General features: G+C 45.9%; 1 protein-coding gene across 2 annotated transcripts in view; it reads left to right on the plus strand.

Annotated features, from left to right (window-relative positions):
* The window catches only part of LOC308470883 (inactive dipeptidyl peptidase 10-like), a 57,523-nt gene that overhangs the window by 7,946 nt on the left and 27,419 nt on the right, over positions 1-22,158 (plus strand). For both annotated transcript variants that reach the window (XM_080994504.1, XM_080994503.1), the window contains 8 exons: positions 849-944; positions 4,119-4,213; positions 6,699-6,773; positions 8,950-9,002; positions 10,733-10,814; positions 12,647-12,767; positions 13,851-14,005; positions 15,925-16,022. In XM_080994504.1, the coding sequence (XP_080850630.1) occupies positions 849-944; positions 4,119-4,213; positions 6,699-6,773; positions 8,950-9,002; positions 10,733-10,814; positions 12,647-12,767; positions 13,851-14,005; positions 15,925-16,022 (775 nt within the window). The remainder of the gene's footprint in view (positions 1-848; positions 945-4,118; positions 4,214-6,698; positions 6,774-8,949; positions 9,003-10,732; positions 10,815-12,646; positions 12,768-13,850; positions 14,006-15,924; positions 16,023-22,158) is intronic.

The following is a 22,158-nucleotide window of genomic DNA, read 5'->3' on the forward strand; positions in this document are numbered from 1 at the left end:
GCAACCCAGTCAGATTGGCAGGGTACAAATAATAAAATAATAATAATTACCGTATTTTTTTGCTCTATAAGATACACCAGACCACAAGACACACCTAGTTTTTGGAGGAGGAAAACAAGAAAAAAAAAATTCTGAATCTCAGAAGCCAGAACAGCAAGAGGGATCACTGCGCAGTGAAAGCAGCGATCCCTCTTGCTGTTCTGGCTTCTGGGATAGCTGTGCAGCCTGCATTCGCTCCATAAGACGCACACACATTTCCCCTTACTTTTTAGGAGGGAAAAAGTGAGTCTTATAGAGCAAGAAATACGGTACGCATCTGTGAAAGCTGCGTACAGAAGTGCATTGTATTAGGGAAAATACAAACATTAGGAAAAATGGGTATATGAGGCAAAATTGCAAGTAAAAATGGCCAAATTAGGAGAAATCTGCACTAAAATGCTGGTGAAACTCCCCGAGGACTTAAAAAAAATATTGCCAGCTGTTGTGGAAATGTGCAGAACTCAATGGAAGACTGGAAAAATTAGAAACGGAAATGGACAGATCTGACCATCCTTGCCTCTGCAGCACAGTTCCACTTTCTGCCTTCTTCACATGTTTAATATGCATACTGAAGCCCTTATAAAAGGCCTGCAGGTCTTGAGGAATCGGTGGCTCTCTTGCTGTTGTTGACCTCCAGTTCCCATCTGCCCCAGCCAGCATGGCTCAGCGGTCAGGAAAGATGGGAGTTGTAGTCCAACCATACCTGAAGAGCCACAGGTTTCCTGTCTGTGCTCTAGATTGCCCAGAACACACAGCAGTGGCGCTGCACACTACTAGCCAGCTGTTCACCCTTGTCTTTCCATATCTAGAAGACCCCCCAGTTGGCTTCCGCACTCCTCTGACTCTTGATGACCTGGAGAGTGAGGATTTCCAACTCCACCAACCCCAGATACATTGGGTGACAGGTGAGTTGTTTTCCTCTGGTGTGTGCTAGACCGCGGACATGTCAATAAGATGTTCAATAAGCCAATTTGTTTGGACTAAAGGCTGCTGGGTGGAATTTATTCCACACTAGTGGTTTTATGAGGAACCAATGTCTTTTATGAACCAACAGTTTGGCCTAAGAAAAGCCCAAAACCTCTTCTACGGTTCCATAGGGCAATGGACATTCAATAACATGGCAATATGTAACCTGGGGACATGGGCAGGGCTGTAGCTTAGCAGTAGAGCATCTGCTTAGCATGTCAAAGATCTCAAGTTCAATTCTTGGCTACTTAAAATCCTCCCGAAACCATGGAGAATGTCTGCCAGTCCGTGTACACCACTGGTGGGGAATTTATGGACCTCTAAATGTTGTTATATTGCAGCTCCCAAAATCCTCTGCCAGGGGTTGCAGCCCAGAAGCAACTGGAAGCCTATAGCTTCCCCATATCTGACATAGACAAGATTCAAATGGCTGATTTTGTATAAGAAAGGCTCTTATGGAAGTTTGTGTTCCCTTCTGACCTTCTCCTTGGGGAAACCCTGACAAACTTCACAGGAAATCCACCGTCTTCAAAAACAGTTTTGCTAGAGAATCGCAAGATAAATATTTTTTTACATGTCAACAAATGTCCTGATCATGACTCCATGACTCAATCCACCCTGAAACGTCGTCACCAGGGATGGAGGTGTATTGAATGAGAAATATGCTGATTGGCTACGCAGGCACAAGTTGAACCATTTTACAAGATCAATTTGACACATCCAGATCCAATGAAAACCTTCCCTTCAGTCCATTTTAAATGTTCCTAAGTACTTGCAGCCCCTTAGATTATTTAACATATTGCTACAAAAGTTAGGTGCCTCCCAGTGGCAAGAGCCCATGGGGCTCCAGGCACTCACCCAGGGTCTGTGGTCCTTTGGAGAATTGAGACATGATGGAGATTGTCATAGCTTTAAGAAATGTGGTTTATTCACCTATTTACACCTTCAGTCTCCATGGAGGGAGTCCAGATCTTACAGCATGGCCATTTCAAGGGGGGGTTTGTCCCTCACAGCTGTGCAGCCAGCCTTCAGCCAGCCTGCCCAAGATGGATCCAAGTATTTCTTCCTCTTCCTTGTTCCCAGAACACCCTGCTAAAACTCTCTTTTCCTGTCACCTCACACCCAGTTACCCTGGCAACCTTCCAAACCTCTAGAGCAAGGGCAGAGGACAGTTCTCAATGCCCCTCAGTGGCCCTGTATTGTTTCTTAATGGGCCTAGCTTGACCAGGTCATTTTTGCATAGGCTAGTTCAGGAATTCCTCTACAGCTTGTATTTCTCCCTTCACATCCCAAATAACTAAAATTCTACCATTTAGAAATTTATGGGGTTTAGAGAGATCCCCTCCCCCCGAAACCTATAACGGTATTTTCCTCATTTCAGTGTCAAATTAGATGTGACATTATTTTATTTATTTGTATTTTTTAATTTTCCCGCCTTGCCCCACCATAGTGCCCAAGGGGTTCCCAACAGCAGCTGTAGGGAATCCTGAGTAGCTTGGGGACCCTGGAAGCTGGGTGGGGAGAAGTTATCTTCTCCCTGTTGCAGTCTTGAAACAAATATCCTCTCCGAAGCTGCTGTTTGTTTTTCAAGGGAAGTGTCCTTTGGCACCTGTGGGAGTTTCCCCTCAACTGCAAATAACACCTTCAGAGAAGAGACTTGTTGGGAGTGTGGCAGGGGAAATAAGAATTAAACTTCTCTTTACCACCCACCACACTTTTGAGGCTGCTGTGGCCTGACTGCTGTTTACAAAAAAAGGCACACATGACTGTGATGTAAACAAAATCTGCTTCTTTTCCCTTATGGGGTATCCAAGAGCCCGTATAGAGTCCTTAAGTGGGTTCCCTATTGGTAGGATAAAATAACAGAGGCCAATCAGAGAATATTGAGAAGCAAAGCGGCTAGTAAGCTTGATCTTTATTAAACTGTTGCAACAGGGTCCCCACTCACCACATGCAGGAGGGAGGAGGAACCCAGAACAATGGTGCGCACGCCCTTATATAAACTTTTGAAATTGCCCACCCTGTAGCTCAAGACCACCACCAAAAACATCATACATAAATCATAGGAGGAGGCAGTCTACAACAGAAATCCTGTCTGCCAGGATACCTGACAATGGCCAGTGATTGCTTACTTGGGCAGCCTGGCCATTATTTTGTGATGGTAAATACTTTAATTCTGGAATCCAGGTCACAGGCTCACCCTATTCATACGCAAAGATGCCCTTTAAGACAGGTAAGCAAAAGATGATGGAGGCTTTCCCATTTCCTTCCTCCCCGCAGAGAAACATTTGAGGTCAATTTGGGAGAGTCAAAATGATTTCAGGATTATTCTCCTGTACTATTTCAGACATGTGGTTTACATACTTATGTAGGTGTTTGCCTTGTAAATTTATGAATATTTAATTTATGTATCTGAGACCTTAAATTCTTATAACAACTGCATCCATGCAATTAATGCCATGTGTAGTTTAGTCCTCAGATACCACAGCAACACTTCTTTTTAAATGTTCTAAAGTCTGGATTCAACATCTAGCTGTGGGAAAGGGGTTAAAACCTAGTGGATGAAGCAAAGGTGAATTCTGCAATGGAGGGCTTCTTGAATGGGGAAGTTTGACTAGAGTTGGTCTGGAAAGCAAACCACCTATTTTCTTTTATTTTCTCAGCCGCAGGCAGTTTCCTTCCCTTTCCTGTGCTTCTGTAGAAGAAGCCAACTTCTGTGTATTACATTTATCACTATTTTTGCATTTGTTAGTTGTTCTATACACACACTGTTAAGTTGTGGGTGAACATATCAGACGACACAGCGATTCTTCAAACAGCTCTTGTTTATTCACAGGCCAGGACAGAACTGAACTGAAGGGTTCAGCCAGCCTGCTTATATAGAGCTCCACTACAATGCAACAGTAACAATTTTCTAAAACTATCCAATCACTGAACGTCATTTTCGATCCCTTATTTGCATAACTATCTACAGTATCCCCCTGCTGGCCCAGGGTGAGAACTTCAGTACATGACACACACAAAAACCTCTCAAAGTGTAAAATGAGTGTGGCGTGTAAGTAAGTTGAGAAGTTAATTTGGGCACCCTGCTTGCTTGCTTTTTCTTTGCCCAGACGATGAGTTGGTGGAGCTCAGCGATACAGGGACCGTGATGAAGTGGCACATTGGCCAAAAGAACAGCACCCTCTTGGTGGAGGACAGAGATTTGGTAAGAACAGCGGCTTGCAATCCACTACTGATCACAGAGGTTTAGGAGATCCTTTGGAGCCAAACTATGGGTTGCCTCCAACGTAGCACTAAGTTAAAGTCATTTTTTTCTGCCGGTGGAATGTTTTGTGTCAGTGGAAGCAGGTTGCTGGTCATTTTCTTGCACAATAGATTGTGCAATCTGTTGCACTGTGAGTTCTCCCTAGTGACCCTGTTGCGTTGGATTTCTCCTTGCTCAACTCATCCACTCGCACAAAAGACCTTGTACTAGCAGGCAGAGAAGGTTGGATATGTCATGAGACAAAGGTTCTTAAGAGCAGAAGCAGTAAGGCAAGGCCTTCAAGGCCTACACAGTCATTCAAGCCTAAGCCTGCTGCTAACTGCTAACAGCAAACTGCCAAGTCACTGTGACTCGGGACTCATCTTGGATGATGATTCATTCTCCCTATAAAAAGTAGCCAGCCTGTCTATGGGCCTCAGTCAGAGAGCTGTATGGATTGTGTATCTAGTAGTCTGTGGAATAGTGCTGCTGCTGTTGCTATGTAAAGCTAAGGCAGACAGAGTGGCTCCAGGACTCTAGGAAATCACTAACTAAGACTGTGCCTCTGTGAAGAGTCAGATAGCTGCTATGAGCACTCTGTGTATGCTCTTTAACTATGCTGTTTCTGAAGAAGTTTGTTTTCTTCAAGTAAAAGTTTTATTCTGTTTATAAAGAAGACTCTGCATTGATTAATTTACCACTGCGCAACAGGATACAACCCAGAATCTCTAAAAATTGGTACGCAGAGCATGACGAGTCAGATTTCTGGAGCACTGGAGTATGAAATGAGTGGTATGCTCCTTACCCGTCCTCGCACGGCGAGGAGGAAGGGCTTTTCAAAGCTGAGCTGCAGGCAGCCTTCAAGTGGGAGTCAAGAATGAATACAGCTCACTGGAAAGAACTCACTGAAAGGCACAGAGAAGGAGCAATGAGGCCAAAGGCACAACTGAAGGCATTTGGCTATGGGAGCTGTGAGGGTGAAGCCTCACTTGCTGAAAGCCAGCAAACTGTCAAGTGCCACAGGAGCATAGGTAAAGGTAAAGGGACCCCATACCATTAGGTCCAGTCGTGACTGACTCTGAGGTTGCGGCGCTCATCTCGCTTTACTGGCTGAGGGAGTCGGCGTACAGCTTCTGGATTATGTGGCCAGCATGACTAAGCCGCTTCTGCCAAACCAGAGCAGCGCACGGAAACGCCGTTTACCTTCCTGCCGGAGCGGTACCTATTTATCTACTTGCACTTTGACGTGCTTTTGAACTGCTAGGTTGGCCGGAGCAGGGACCGAGCAACGGGAGCTCACCCCGTCGCGGGGATTCGAACTGCCGACCTGATCGGCAAGTCCTAGGCTCTGTGGTTTAACCCACAGCGCCATCCGCGTTCCCCACAGGAGCATAGCTGTCAACTTTTCCCTTTTCTTGTGAGGAATCCTATTCGGAATAAGGGAATTTCCCTTTAAGTAAAGGGAAACGTTGACAGCTATGCACAGGAGGGGCAAGAGGGAAGCTACAAAACCCATAAACTTCCAAATCTAATGTAATGGCCAAAGTGCCATATCAATATTTTGCCCCTTTTCGGTGCTTGAGGAACCAATTGCCCGGTAGAGACACCCTCATTCCACTTCCACCTTCACTGTATCATCACCAAGTGTTGCTGTTTACAAGAGAAAACTGCAGACAACTCTAGCTGAGATATGCCCAGAATCTTCCTTCTGGGGTAGGTGACCCCAGAAGATCAATTTGGGTACCACTGTCCTGATATAGAGCTCTACAGATGACAGAGAGCAGCTATCAGTTCTTCCTTCAGGTGGGAAAGGTCTGCAGCTCAGTGCTTTGAAGCCAGAAAGTTGCAGGCTCCATCCCAGCCATCTTTAGGTAGGATTGAGAAGAGACCCCTGCCTGAAACCCTGGAATGCTGCTGTCAGTCAGCATAGAACTTCTGGCCCTCCAGATGTTGTTGGATTCCATCTCCCACCAGTCCTAGACAGCATAGCCAATCTTCAGGGTTGTTGGGAGTTGGGCCCCCGCAACATCTGAAGGGCTCCTACACCACCCTTGGTGTTAGACCAGAGTTTCCCAAGCAGCTGTTGTTGGACTACAACTCCCATCATCCTTAGCTAGCAGGACCAGTGGTCAGGGATGATGGGAATTGTAGTCCAAAAACAGCTGGAGACCCAATACCAAGAGATGCAGACAATACCAAACTAGATGGACCAATGAGGTGACTAAGTTTAAGGCAGCTTCCTATGTTGCCACAGCAGACCAGACTCCTGGTCTTTAACCACCTTGTTCTCAGCTCAGGTTGCTCACCGGTTCTTGGGCTCTGAGCACCTGACAGGCTTCAATATGAAAAAGAAAATAAACTTGGCCTCAATAATAGGTGCAGTTGCCCCATCTTACATTAACAACCCCATTCTTCTTTCATCCCCTCTTTCCTTCCCCTTCCACAGCATTTCTTGAAAGCCTCCCACTTCCAAGTGTCACCGGATTTGCAGTTTCTGCTTTTGGCTTGCGATGTGCAGCAGGTAAGGGCCCAAAGTGCTTGCAGGCTGGTTAATTCCTCCACCCAATGCATTAAAAAGAAAAGAAAAGGCAAAACCTTTAAATATCTGAGGTGCTGGAATCGATCCACCCGCCACCTGCCCCATAAAGGGTCAAGATTTATCACTAACAGAATCTTGAACAGGCCAGTTGGTGCTGAAATTGGCCGCCTTTCTCTGTTCCCGTCTTGGATAATTATAAACCATACAAATGTGCAAAAGTGCGGAGTCACCGTTCTCCATGCCAGCTGTGGAAAATTAATCTTGCTTCTCTATCCATTCCTGCTAATACACCAAAATTTTCTAATGGGACTGTAGTCTATCTCATAGGTGGGGAACCTCTGGTCTGTGGGCCTGATTTGGCCCACTAGGTCTCCCCATTTGGACTGCGAGACTGTTGTGGCCAAGCCACACATACCTGCCCTACACCTGACATCATATAGGATGCCCGGTGTGGGGCCGGTAATGATGCAGCTAGGCTATAGGGCTGTTTGAGCAGCCATCAGTTTGTCGGTGGCTAGAATGAACTTCTGGAAAGGCGCCAGTAAGAGGGGCTAAACCAAGAACCACATCTCTGGGAGCTGTGAGAAAGGGAGGGTGAAGCCAGACTTGCTAGAAGCCTATGAACTACTAAGTGTAGCAGGACTGGCAGCTATAAAACTCAGGAGCTTCCAAATTTAATGCCGCAGCAGAAGTGCCAGATCAATATTTTGCAAAAGCACCTTGCAGGTACCAAAAATCGGGCTTTGCATAGGCCATAGCTCAACTCCTTTCCTCATCCCATCCCATGGTTATTTGATTATAAGTGAAAATCAAGCATCTCCTCGGATTTCCAGTCCACAAGTGTCATCTAAGTGCATCTGTGATCACACGTCTAAGGTAAAGGACTCCTGGATGGTTAAGTCCAGTCAAAGGCGAATATGGGGTTGCGGCACTCATCTTGCTTTCAAGCTGAGGGAGCCGGCGTTTGTCCACAGACAGCTTTCTGAGTCATGTGGCCAGCATGACTAAACCGCTTCTGGCACAACGGAAACCAGAGCGCATGGAAACACTGTTTATCTTCCCACTGCAGTGGTACCTATTTACTACTTGCACTGGTGTGCTTTCAAACTGCTAGGTTGGCAGAAGCTGGGACAAAGCAACGGGAGCTCACCCTGTCGCGGGGATTCGAACCACCGTCCTTCTGACTGGCAAGCCCAAGAGGCTCAGTGGTTTAGACCACAGTGCCACCCACATCCCTGCTGATGTCGGACCTAAAAGGCATCAAAGTCTTCAACGGGATTAAGAGGTGGAGCCAAGGTCTGCACCATACATTTTAAAGCACATGACTTGCCTCAAAGAATCCTGGGAGCTGTAGTTCTTTAAGGGTGCTGGGAGGAATTGTAACTCCGCAATGGGTAAGCGGAGATTCCCAGAATTCTTTGGGGGAAGCCATCAGTTCTAAATGTGCTTTAAGTATATGTTGTGGATGTGACCCAAGTATATAAGCCTATCCAGCTTGGTTAAAAGGTAAAGGGACCCCTGACCATTAGGTCCAGTCCTGACCGACTCTGGGGTTGCGGCGCTCATCTCGCTTTATTGGCCGAGGGAGCCAGCGTACAGCTTCCGGGTGATGTGGCCAGCATGACTTCTGGCGAACCAGAGCAGCGCACGGAAATGCCGTTTACCTTCCCGCCGGAGCGGTACCTATTTATCTACTTGCACTTTGACTGCTAGATTGGCAGGAGCAGGGACCGAGCAACGGGAGCTCACCCCGTCGCGGGGATTCGAACCGCCGACCTTCTGATCGGCAAGTCCTAGGCTCTGTGGTTTAACCCACAGCGCCACCCGCGTCCCATCCAGCTTGGTTAGGTGAAGGCAAAAAATTTTAAAAAGGCAGGTAGAGTAAATGGAAATGATCCCTTTCGCTCCTAAGGGTCTTGGAGCCAACATGGTGTGGTTGACTGGGGAGTGCTGGATTTGGTTGGACCACTCAAGCTCCAAAGGAATCCAGCTTTGGGCAAAACTTGTCCATCACTTCTTCCTATCTGATTGCCAGGCAAGCCAACCACCTTGGTTATCATTAGCCGAAGCAGCTGCAGAAAAAGGGAGAATTGATGTCCCAGGAAGCGTCTACTGTTCCACACTAACATCATTTTTTTTATTTCCTGCTGGTCTGTAGGTTTTCCGCTACTCTTTCACAGCTCGCTACTTGATCTATAACTTGGGCACCAGGTAAGAACTGGACCTGCACCATAGGATGAATTTATTCAAATAGAACAACGAGGTCTTTATTTGCTGTATTGTTATTTGCATCTATTCCATCATGTATGTGTTGGGAATCAAGACTTTATCAGGAGAAACTGGCCACTCTCCAGGCACCCGGCTTGATCTCCTGTTGACCTCCCTGTCTGCATTCCCCAGCAGGATCCAGGCAGAGGTCGCGATAGGCGATCCTTCTCAGAGTGAGAAGAACACACCCCCTCTTTCCTGCCCCCCCCCCGGCAGGGGAAAGAGATAGACAGAAACGTATTTACATTCCTTTATTTCTGTCTTTGCAGCGTTACAAAAATCATGACTGCTCTCTTCAAGCTCCAGCAGTCGAGAGACAAACTCCTCCTGTACTTCCTGTACAGCTCATATTACACTCTGAGCTAATTCCGGTGCCCTCTGCACTGTGAATTGACTGTCCCTCTGTTTCCCACGGAACAGTCCCAACATTCCCATTATGTTTTGCTTTCAAGCTACCAGCTCGCGGCCGCATTGCTTCTATATCGTAACAGTATGCCCCACTTCTATATCTTAAAGGGGTCCACAACCTTTGGGACCTGGGTCACATGTGTTGTGAGTACCAAAAATTATTATCCTACTGCTGAGCAGCTTTTAACATAAACACACATATTCTTCATTCTGACACCCTTTACATTTTTTTTTTAAAAAAACCGGTGTTTGTAATACTTTGTGGTCTTAGTAATTATGTAATTAGTTATGCTTGTTAAAAGAACATTTAAATAAAGAGATCTTTTTTATTTTAATTTTAAAAAACACCCTTCTTGCTTTCCTGTAGGCTGACAGCCAGTTTGCCATTACGAAATCTTTCAATAGGCATTACGGTCTATGCATAGGAATTAATGTGAAATCCATTAGCAGATTACAGTGCTCAGTGATTGCATACTTAGGATTTTTCGCTCAATGAATACACAGCTGAGTTCCCAGCATGTACTGTGTGCGGAAACCGCATGAGGGGTTTGTCACATCTTATAATACTACACTCAGGTTTCACATTAATTCTTACCCAGAAGTTCTCGCTGTGCTGGAGTCTTGTAACTTGTGAAATCTATTCCTAAATTTACACAGACATCTTCAGCCTTTCCCCATTGGGTTAGTCCTCCAGATCTTTAAGTAAACAAGGCTGCATCATTGATTGTTCAGCACCAAATATTTCTGCTCTGGTTCGTTGTTCCCAACCCCATGGTTTCAGCACTGTACCATAAACTTAACGGTTGTTTCATTTCACTTTACTTCGTATTTATATACGTAAGCCTAGATTATTTTAAAAATATTGAGTATATTCAAGGATGCTGTGGGAAGCTGTGGGGTCCCCACATCACCCTGCCTGTTGGCTGTGCTGGCTGGGGTTGTAAAACAGCTGGTGAGCCGCAGTTTCCTTGTCCCTACTTTATTAAAAGCACACACCATAAATCAAAAATTTGAAGCTGTTTGTTGCAACTACGGCAGTATATGTTCGGTTATTTTTGCAAAATTCCCTTTTAGCTTTGGAGAGGGACTAATAGATTACCGTAATCCCTTGTTTAGTCTCTCTTACTCCCCACCCCCCCAAATTACACAGTCTTGCTAACAGTGGACCAGGCGTTAGCATAAGAGGCCCTACTGCCCTCTTTCCGCCTGCCGCACTTCCCAAATAATTCTCCTGCAGGAAAGTGGTCTCATGTTTCCTTTTCCAGGGAGACCAGCAACCTCGATGTGCCCAAGGCAGATACTGTTCGTCTGCAATATGCAGCCTGGGGAGCCCAGGATAACCAGCTGGTAAGTACTTATTCAATTTATTTACATATTCATAAATTCAGGGCCAGCTCTGCCATTAGGTAGAATGAGGCTGCCACCTCAGGTGGCTGGTACTGGGGGCATTGATTGCTTTCCCCCACCCTAACCACCCCCATTCTTTCCTCTCTTTTTTGGAATAATTTTGGAATAATAATACAGAGCTGTCTTGCCCACCAAATTAATTCATTACCTGAAAAGCAAGTTCTTGACTGCAAATTTGTGTTATTCAGGCAGCAGCCCTAGTTTATTTTTATTTTTGTAATTTTTAATTTTTTTATTGACAAAGTAATAATCATAAATAAATAAGAATAAAAATGTGCACCCCACCACTGAGGCCATTCCATTGTAACTATCCAACCTCCCAAAATTTCAACACCTCTTGCAATGGTTTGACTCCTTTCTGTTTTAACAGTACAAATTACACAAACGCCCTCAAAATCATTTCTCCTGCATATTTCCCGTCTTACCTTAATGGCACATATTAATTTATAATTAATAGCAATATCCTACACCTCTTTATACCATTCTTCCATTTTATATTCTGTTTGCCCTTTCCACTTCCTAGCTATAATAATTTGTGCAGCTGTCAATAAATTTGTGAGCAAGTCCTTCATAGCCTGCCGAACCTTCCACACCATTGATGATAATGCTACCTCTGGACTTTCGGTCAGCTTTAACCCAGTGATTTCTGTTATCTCCGTAAGCCCCCTTCATAAAAAAAAAGTGTACATATTTCCACCCCCACCACATGTGAATTCCCTGTTTCCTGGCATCCCGTCCAACATAACACCGAATATTCCTTGTTTATTTGGTTTAATCTGACAAATTAAAGCAGCCCTAGTTTATACTAATGGGGGGAAATGGATTAGCAGGACATTTTCAGTTTGCCTCTGTTTCCTTCCCACCCCAATCTCTGGCAAGGTTTGCCCAACGGTAGTTTTCTTGTTGTTGATTTCATATGTCACAACCAAGAACAACACAGGTCAGCCTGTGACTTGATTTCCATCCTCAGCAGTTTGAGTTAGGGCTTTGTGAGCATGGCTGCAGCAGCAACAGCAAGAACAACAACAGTTGATCCTTGTGGGCAAGACCTGGAGAAGGGATCCCTAGTGGATAACGGCAACATAAGCCAGCAATTTGCCTGTGAAGTTGTTATTTGGCTCCCCAACCTATTTAGTTAAGGTTAGCCTCCCTAGAAAGTTGCTGTGATCACCCGTGGTGCCACTGGGGCAGGACTTTAGGGTAGAAGAACTCTGCTGACTTGGTGAAATATACTCGGAGTCGAGAGTGGATTTCATGCTCTTTATTCATCTCATAGTGGTGAGGAGGAATGGAAGTTCCCCCACAATATCTGCTTTATATACATTATTTACACAATGGGCCCCACGTGATTGGCTAATTCCGGGATTCTCCTGTAGGCCAATCAGGTTGTGGATTCACTTCTACCTGGAGCTGGATTGGGTGGCTCCTATGGACTAATCATACTGCTGCATTGTTCTAGGACCAATCAGACTGCTGCATTCTGAATCCTATTGTTCTAGGACCAATCAGACTGCTGCATTTTGGGTCCTATTCAACTCAGTACATAACACTTGGGGAGCGGGGGTGACAGATTGAAAATACAGCAGGGTTGGCTTAACACATTTTGAAGTAAAGGAGGGAATATGCCTTGCTGTCTGAATTGGGAAGCCCCCAATTCTATACAATTCAGTATAGAATCTAAAATTACCGAATTGCATCCCTGGTAGCGATCATAGAACCAGAAGTTTCAGACGAGCTGATCCAGTCATCTTACTGATTTATTCCCTTCCCAGGTGTTTATCCTGGATAACGACATTTATTATCAGCCTGGAGTCTCCAGCCGGGCCAAACGCATCACCACATCTGGACGCCAAACAGTTGTCTTCAATGGGATTGCTGACTGGCTATATGAAGGTGAGTAGGTCAAGGCCCTATGAACACAGTCAGGAATTCCTGGGGCAGCAGTCTTCTAGGGGGTGGCATCGCCCCATCCGCTTTGCAGTGCCGAAATAACACAGTGGAATGCTTTCACACACCTGTGATTTTAAAAGTCTTGCCTTTACTTCTGAGGGCTTTTTTTTTTAACAATTGAGCAGTGTACAAATTTTATGAAATAAACAAAAAATAGTTCCTCTCAATTCTCCTCTGAGTTCATACAGTGGTGATTAATGGCCATTTAGGAGCAAGGGACGCGGGTGGCGCTGTGGGTAAAACCTCAGTGCCTAGGACTTGCCGATCGCATGGTCGGCGGTTTGAATCCCCGCGGCGGGGTGAGCTCCCGTCTTTCGGTCCCAGCTCCTGCCCACCTAGCAGTTCGAAGGCACCCCCAAGTGCAAGTAGATAAATAGGTACCGCTTTATAGCGGGAAGGTAAACAGCGTTTCCATGTGCTGCGCTGGTGCTGGCTCGCCAGAGCAGCTTCGTCACGCTGGCCACGTGACCTGGAAGTGTCTCCGGACAGCGCTGGCCCCCGGCCTCTTAAGTGAGATGGGCGCACAACCCTAGAGTCGGACACGACTGGCCCGTACAGGCAGGGGTACCTTTACCTTTAGGAGCAATTTGCACTTTCTCCTGTCTTTTAAGAACTCAGCAAAACATCGATAAAGGCTTAGTTCAGTTTAATTAAAGTTAAATGAAGCACTCCAAAGTGCAGTGAAGTCCATTGGCCAGTTGTGTCTTCCATGGCCTGCAGGGGGAGCTATTTCCTTATTTAACCTTTCCAGAAATAAACATGCTGCTTTCAGGGATGGCATTGGTAGAACCGTTCAGAGTGACCTGCCTGTTGAGGCCTGAAAATAATGGGTGAATGAGAGGGGAGGGGTCTGAACAAGTAATCTAGGTGAAAGTAACAGAGACGCAGATGTTTTCGGAGACAAAGAGTGCCCCTTTGTGCATTCTGCGTGCATTCTGCATTTCTCATGAGGAAAGGCAGGTGGGCTCCAGCAGTCGTGGTTTACTGCTTGATACTCATATCTGATATCCCCCTCTTGCTTCCAAGAGGAGATCCTGCAGACTGCCAGCGCTCACTGGTGTTCACCTGATAGCATGTGGCTAGCCTATCTTTCCATCAACAACTCCCTGGTGCCAAAGATGGAACTGCCCCAGTTTCTTGGAGGAAAATACCCTACCAGCCAACACTATCCCTATCCTAAGGTGAGTCTCACTTCTATCCATAGCTGTCAACTTACAGATTTGAAAATAAGGGACCAGCAGCCTCGAAAATAAGGGATCAGCAGCCAAAATAAGGGATTTTCCAGGCACAGGTATGTTCAACTTCTGAGCCCCTCCGAGCCAAAGGCAGAAAGCCCAGCCAGCAGCCAAACGAAGCCTCAAGCAGTGGTACCCACAGCGCAGCAACCCGGCAAAGGGAATGCAGCAGAGAAAACCACCGTCACCTCTCTGCTGGGAAGCGCTGACCAAAGGCGAGTCCCCAGGCAACGTGGCCGATTTGATCGGCTGGCACAAGGCATGCAAGCTCCAGCCCGCAGTCGTTCTTAGACTCCTTATTGGGTGAGCAACACAGCCAAGCAACACAGCTGGAGCCTCCCTCCTCCCTGGCCGGCAGGGAGGGAGGGAGAGGAGCTGCTTCCTTTGAAACCCGGGAAATTTAAGGAAGATCATCAATAAGGGATAGCAGCAGGACACGGCGCTGGGATAAGGGACTTTTCCGCCAAATAAGGGACGGTTGACAGCTATGCTTCTATCCTCCCCTACAAGGGGTGGACTAGAGGAAGGCCAGCAGTCACAAGGATGTTTAGGTGACCTTAAAGCAGGCATGGCCAAACTTGGCCCTCCAGCTGTTTTGGGACTACAACTCCCATCATCCATAGCTGACAGGACCAGTGGTCAGGGATGATAGGAATTGTAGTCTCAAAACAGCTGGAGGACCAAGTTTGGCTATGCCTGCCTTAGAGGAACCAACCAACCTGCATGTTTTTGCTGGTCTAACTTTGCACATTTATCCTCTCAAACTGGGTGTGAGGGGAACCTTTGGGCCTCCAGATTTTGTTGAACTACAACTCCCATCAGCCCCAGAAAACATGGCCAATGGCAGGGGATGATGAGGGTTGTAGTTTAGTAACATCAGGAGGGACAATGGTTCCCCACACCTGTCTTACACAGCTGTCCAACATCTCTCTGATGAAAATAGAGATGTCCTAAGGAAAAGCAGGATATTCCGGGATCATATCAGAAACCAGGATTGCTTCTGTAAATTCTGGAAAATAGGGACACTTGGAGGGTCTGGTCTTAAGGGTTTGCAGAGCCAGGTGTAGACTCTTGGCACCTCAAAGCAAGCAATGAGGAACCTGTAGTCTTAAATATGTTGCTAAACTACAACCAGTCTGCGCCAATCTGGGCCCATAACCTATTGGCAAAACCTATTGGTGTTTCGCAACTTTCCGACTAGTTGCAGGACCGTAGCCAGACCTAGCAGAGTAAACGCAGAATCCACGGAAGCAATTGGCAACTTGGCTGCAGACAGGATAGATGAAGCAGGAACCAGGAATTTGTAGTTAGGTGTTTATTATATACAGTGGACTATTTACAGAACAGAACACGGATCTTTAGCTAGCTCTTTCTGACACGACTCACAACTCCTACGCTCACTGACACACTGAACTCTGAATACTGAACTCTGAACACATTCCAGTTAGTAGGCCATTAATTATCACTCCCTTGAGAGAGCTTGACCAATCAGGGAGCTGTCTCCATGGCTCTGTTATCACCAGGCAGACTTACTCCTTCAGATTGCCTCCTGGCTGTCTGCCAAACCTTAAGTGACTCTGTGTGAGTAGCTGCATGTACACAGTTTCCCAACATCCCATTATCCCTAGCCATCCTAGCTAGTGCTCATGGGATCTGTAGTCCAACAACATCTGGAGGGTCACAGGTTCCCCATTCCTATGGAATAGGGTTTGCTTGTACCACAGGCCTGTCTATTAGTGCATGAATGCTTATGACTGATGACAGCTCCTGCTGTTGCATGTTGACCTCCCACCCTGGCGTGTTCACATATTTTGTTCCTTGCCCTTGACTTCCTCCTGTCTCTCCACTTTCTCTTCTCTTCTCAGGCTGGACAGCCCATCCCTTCTGTTCAACTCTTTGTGGTGAACCTATCTGGAGCGCTTCACCTGCTGGAGCTCCTACCTCCGGAATCCTTCCAGGGCAGGTGAAGGGGAAGGATGGGTTGGGGTTGCCTGGTGGAATTTTGTTTCCCTTTATCCAAACAGCTGCAAGTTCAGGAAGCGTGTCCTTTGAGCCGTGTGGCCACACTTCCGATCCAAATTCGTTCCCCTTATACCCGGTGCTTTTTTTCTATTAAAAAAATGTTTAGGGGTACTCTCATTTTGACTCAAGAAAGTCACCATTTTATAGTTCAAATCAGGAAAAATAAATACACAAAAGTACAAAGAGTACAAAATGTTTAGGGGTATGCGTACCCCTGAGTACCACTGCTTAAGTCTGTAAAAATTTGCTGCTGCTATTGTTGTTGCTACTGCTGCTGTTTATATATATATATATATATATATATATATATATATATTTTAACATATCATTTTCAACAGTAATTAAACATACTTTTACATCTTATTCAAATTTTTGACTTCCATCAATCCTGTCTGAAAATTTTCCAATCTAATCTCTCAGTATGCATTTCTTATCTTCCCTATTACATTTCAAACTCATAACCAATATCTCGATCTTTTTCTACTTTGTAACACTTCGGATATTTCTCCTTACAAAACTTCTTGTAGTCCTACTAGAGTAATTTGTTGATTACAGTTGCTCTTCAAATAATTCATATACTTCTTCCAATCTTCTGTAAATCTCTGGTCCCGCAGGTTTCGAATCCTTCCTGTCATTTTGTCCAATTCTGCATAGTCCATTAATTTCGTCAGCCATTCTTCTTTCATCGGAATTTCTTCTTGTTTCGTTGCTGCTGCTGCTGTTATTGCTAGTGTCATCATCACCATGCTCTGTTGACCTCCCACCTGGACTACTGTAATATGATGTATAAGGGGCTGTGCTTGAAGGCTGATGTAAAAATTGGGGTTTTGCTTTTGCTGCCCAACTCCCCAATGGGACTCCGAGTCCCCTAAGTCCATGACTGGTCAGATAAAAATGAATGGAGGCAGGATCCAGTGGAAAACAAGGCAGATATTTATTATCTCTGTTGCAACAGAGTTCCCTGCCCCCCTTCACGCTTTTTATGATGGAGGACCGCTGTAGCCACCCCCAACGACACGTTCTCAAGATGGAGGGGGAGGGAACAGCTGCAGTCGCCTGCGGTTCCTGCGCAATGTTTGCCATCTTGCCAAAGGTTGCAGGCAGCTTTACCTGCAGCAATTGCATGTTGATTGCCCTCTTAGAAGACAAAGTCCAGCAACTGGAGGAACGTGTAGCTACGCTCCAAAGAATTAGAGAGCTGGAGCTTTTCTTGGAAGCAACAGAGCACACCGTCTCCACCAAGGAGGAGACAGGGGACTCCCCTGAGAAGGAGGCTAGTTCACCAACACAGGAGCCAGATATATGGAGAAACGTGACTCAAAGAAGTAGGAGGCCCAGGGTTCGCTCTGATTGTTTAGAAATACACAATCGCTTTGAGGTCCTCTCCCCTAGCATGGAAGACGAAGAGCAGACTCCATTTGAGGATCTCTCCCTCATTACAGTCAATCAGGTATATGAAGACGAGCAGCAAAGTCAGTCCTCAGGGAATGTGCAGGCGACCTTGGAATGGACAGCTCACGGAAGAACCCCAACCAAACCTAAGAGGAGGCGAGTAGTGGTGATAGGGGATTCCCTACTGAGGGGAACAGAAGCAGTGATCTGTGGGCCTGACAAGATGTCTCAGGAAGTGTGCTGTCTCCCCAGGGCTAAGATCCAAGATGTAACTGAACGACTGCAAGGAATCATAAAACCCACTGACAAATACCCCTTCCTCTTGGTTCATGTGGGAACCAATGACACTGCAAGCAATAGCCTCCAGAAGATCAAAAGAGACTACGAGGCTCTGGGCAGGAAATTGAAGCAATTAAATGCACAAATTGTCATCTCATCTGTCCTCCCAGTTGAACGACGTGGCCCAGGGAGAGAGGGAAAAATAGTGGAAGTGAACAGCTGGCTTCACAAATGGTGTAAACAGGAACGGTTTGGATTCTTAGATCACGGACTGCAGTTTCTTGAAGATGGACTTCTGGCAAGCGATGGGCTGCACCTCACAACGGTTGGGAGGAATGTTTTTGCCAAAAATCTCAGAAACCTCATCAGGAGGGCTTTAAACTGACTAATGTGGGGGAGGGAGACAGTGCTCTTGAAGGTAGGAGTCTATCAATTGATGAAGATGATCATCCAAATGTCATAGACCAAATGGAGCAAACAGCACGCAGACCTAGTGGTGGGAGGAAAAAATCCTTAAATAAGAGACACGGGGGAATGATTAATGGACTTCAATGTCTGTACACTAATGCGCAAAGTATGGGAAATAAACAAGATGAGCTTGAGCTCTTGGTACAGCAAACTAAATATGACATAATAGGCATCACTGAAACCTGGTGGGATAAGTCCCACGATTGGAATGTAATAATGGAGGGATACAATCTATTTCAGAGAAACAGACCAGACAAGAAAGGAGGAGTGGCGTTATATGTCAGGGATGTGTATACCTGTGAAGAGATCCAAGATTTAGAACCTCAAAGCCAAAGTGAGAGCATTTGGGTCAAAATTAAGGGAGAGAAGAATAACAGTGACCTCATTGTGGGAGTTTACTATAGATCCCCAAGCCAAACGGAGGACATAGATGATGCCTTCCTGGAACAGATGGCCAAGCATGCAAAAGGAAGGGAGATAGTAGTAATGGGGGACTTCAGTTATCCGGATATTTGTTGGATGTCAAACTCAGCCAAGAGCATAAGGTCAAACAGATTCCTCACTGGCCTTGCAGACAACTTCATTGTCCAGAAAGTGGGAGAAGCAACAAGAGGAACAGCCATTTTAGACCTGGTCCTAACCAATGTTGATGACCTGGTTAGTGGGGTAGAAGTGGAAGGATCATTAGGCGCGAGTGATCATGCTCTTCTGAAGTTTACTATACAGCGGAAAGGAGCAGCCAAGCATACTAGGACTCAATTTCTTGACTTTAAGAAAGCCGACTACATAAAACTTAGGGAAGTGCTGGGTGAGATCCCATGGACAGTAATACTAAAAGGAAAGGGAGTTCATGATGGCTGGGAGTTTGTTAAGAGGGAGATAGTAAAAACACAACTTCAGGCAATACCAATGAGACGGAAACATGGAAGGTGCCTAAAGAAGCCAGGGTGGCTATCTAAAGAACTTTTAACTGAGTTAAGATTAAAAAAGGATGTGTACAAAAAATGGAAAAGGGGGGAAACCACCAAAGAGGAATTCAAACAAATAGCCAGCACGTGTAGACACAAAGTCAGAAAAGCTAAAGCACAGAATGAACTCAGGCTTGCTAGAGAGGTTAAAAGCAACAAAAAAGGCTTTTATGGGTATGTTCATAGCAAAAGGAAGAACAAAGAAACAGTGGGGTCACTCAGAGGAGAAGATGGTGAAATGCAAACAGGGGACACAGAAAGGGCTGAACTCCTCAATGCCTTCTTTGCCTCAGTCTTCTCCGATAAAGAAAACAATGCCCAACCTGAAGAATTTGGAGCAAATGATTCAGCAGAGGAAACACAGCCCAGAATAACTAAGGAGATAGTACAAGAATACTTGGCTAGTTTAGATGTATTCAAGTCTCCAGGGCCAGATGAACTGCATCCAAGAGTATTAAAAGAACTGGCAGAGGTGATCTCAGAACCACTGGCAGTCATCTTTGAGAATTCCTGGAGAACAGGCGAAGTCCCGGTAGACTGGAGGAGGGCAAATGTCCCTATTTTCAAAAAGGGGAAAAGAGAGGACCCAAATAATTACCGCCCAGTCAGTCTGACATCAATACCAGGGAAGATTCTGGAGCAGATCATTAAGCAAACAGTCTGTGAGCACCTAGAAAGGAATGCTGTGATCACCAACAGTCAGCATGGATTTCTGAAAAATAAGTCATGTCAGACTAACCTGATCTCGTTTTTTGACAGAATTACAAGCCTGGTAGATGAAGGGAATGCAGTGGATGTAGCCTACCTTGATTTCAGCAAGGCATTTGACAAGGTGCCCCATGATATTCTTGTAAAGAAGCTGGTAAAATGCGGTCTTGACTATGCTACCACTCAGTGGATTTGTAACTGGCTGACTGACCGAACCCAAAGGGTTCCTCTTCATCCTGGAGAAGAGTGACTAGTGGGGTGCCACAGGGTTCTGTCTTGGGCCCGGTCTTATTCAACATCTTTATCAACGACTTGGATGATGGATTCAAGGGCATCCTGATCAAATTTGCAGATGACACCAAACTGGGAGGGGTGGCTAACACCCCAGAGGACAGGATCACACTTCAAAACGACCTTGACAGATTAGAGAACTGGGCAAAAACAAACAAGATGAATTTTAACAGGGAGAAATGTAAAGTATTGCACTTGGGCAAAAAAAATGAGAGGCACAAATACAAGATGGGTGACACCTGGCTTGAGAGCAGTACATGTGAAAAGGATCTAGGAGTCTTGGTTGACCACAAACTTGACATGAGCCAACAGTGTGACGCGGCAGCTAAAAAAGCCAATGCAATTCTGGGCTGCATCAATTGGAGTATAGCATCTAGATCAAGGGAAGTAATAGTGCCACTGTATTCTGCTCTGGTCAGACCTCACCTGGAGTACTGCGTCCAGTTCTGGGCACCACAGTTCAAGAAGGACACTGACAAACTGGAATGTGTCCAGAGGAGGGCAACCAAAATGGTCAAAGGCCTGGAAACGATGCCTTATGAGGAACGGCTAAGGGAGCTGGGCATGTTTAGCCTGGAGAAGAGGAGGTTAAGGGGTGATATGATAGCCATGTTCAAATATATAAAAGGATGTCACATAGAGGAGGGAGAAAGGTTGTTTTCTGCTGCTCCAGAGAAGCGGACACGGAGCAATGGATCCAAACTACAAGAAAGAAGATTCCACCTAAACATTAGGAAGAACTTCCTGACAGTAAGAGCTGTTCGACAGTGGAATTTGCTGCCAAGGAGTGTGGTGGACTCTCCTTCTTTGGAGGTCTTTAAGCAGAGGCTTGACAACCATATGTCAGGAGTGCTCTGATGGTGTTTCCTGCTTGGCAGGGGGTTGGACTCGATGGCCCTTGTGGTCTCTTCCAACTCTATGATTCTATGATTCTATGAGAGGCCCTGAACAAAAGTGTGCAGGAACCTTTAAATACTTTGACATTGCCCTTAGCAAAAGACCACCCCCCATTCATTCATTCATACATACATACATCACAGGAGGTAATCTACAGCAGAAATCTTGTCTGCCAGGATACCTGACAATAGTCACTGATTGCATTACCTGAGCAGCCTGGCCATTCTTTTGTGATGGTTAGTACTTTAGTTCCTGAATCCAGGTCACAGGCTCACCCTATTCATAAACAAATATGCCCTTAAGATCAGATTTGTAAGTGAAAAGACAATGGGAAGGCTTTCCCCATTTGCCTCCCTTACTGTAGAGTAAGAGTTAAAGTGAGGTCATTGGGAGAGTCAGAATGGCTTCAGGATTGCTCTCCCATGCTATTTCAGACACATGGTTTATATATTTAGATATGTGTGCATTTATGAATATTTATTCTATATTGGGGGACGTGGGTGGTGCTGTGGGTTAAACCACAGAGCCTAGGACTTGCCGATCAGAAGGTGGGCGGTTCGAATCCGCGTGATGGGGTGAGCTCCCGTTGCTCGGTCCCTGCTCCTGCCAACCTAGTAGTTCGAAAGCGCGTCAAAGTGCAAGTAGATCAATAGGTACAGCTCCGGCGGGAAGGTAAACGGCGTTTCCGTGTGCTGCTCTGGTTCGCCAGAAGCGGCTTAGTCATGCTGGCCACATGACCCGGAAGCTGCACGCTGGCTCCCTCGGCCAATAAAGCAAGATGAGCGCCGCAACCCCAGAGCCAGCCACTACTGGACCTAATGGTCAGGGGTCCCTTTACCTTTTTATTCTATATTGGAGAACTTAGAATTCTTATAACAAGGGCAACAGGTTTCCCATTCCTTCTTTAATGTATAGCGTCCAACAGGGGGTGCCAGCTTGAGTAAAATATTGTGGGGCCCAGGTAAGCCCCACGCTGCATCATCTATCACATGATGTGGTGCACACACACCATTTGAATGGGAATGCCCATCAACTTTGTGGGGGCCTTTGTTGTTGTTGTTTAGTCATTTAATC

The sequence above is a fragment of the Podarcis pityusensis genome, assembly GCF_964106645.2.
Source record: "Podarcis pityusensis genome assembly, chromosome: 2".
Taxonomy (NCBI): Eukaryota; Metazoa; Chordata; class Lepidosauria; order Squamata; family Lacertidae; genus Podarcis; species Podarcis pityusensis.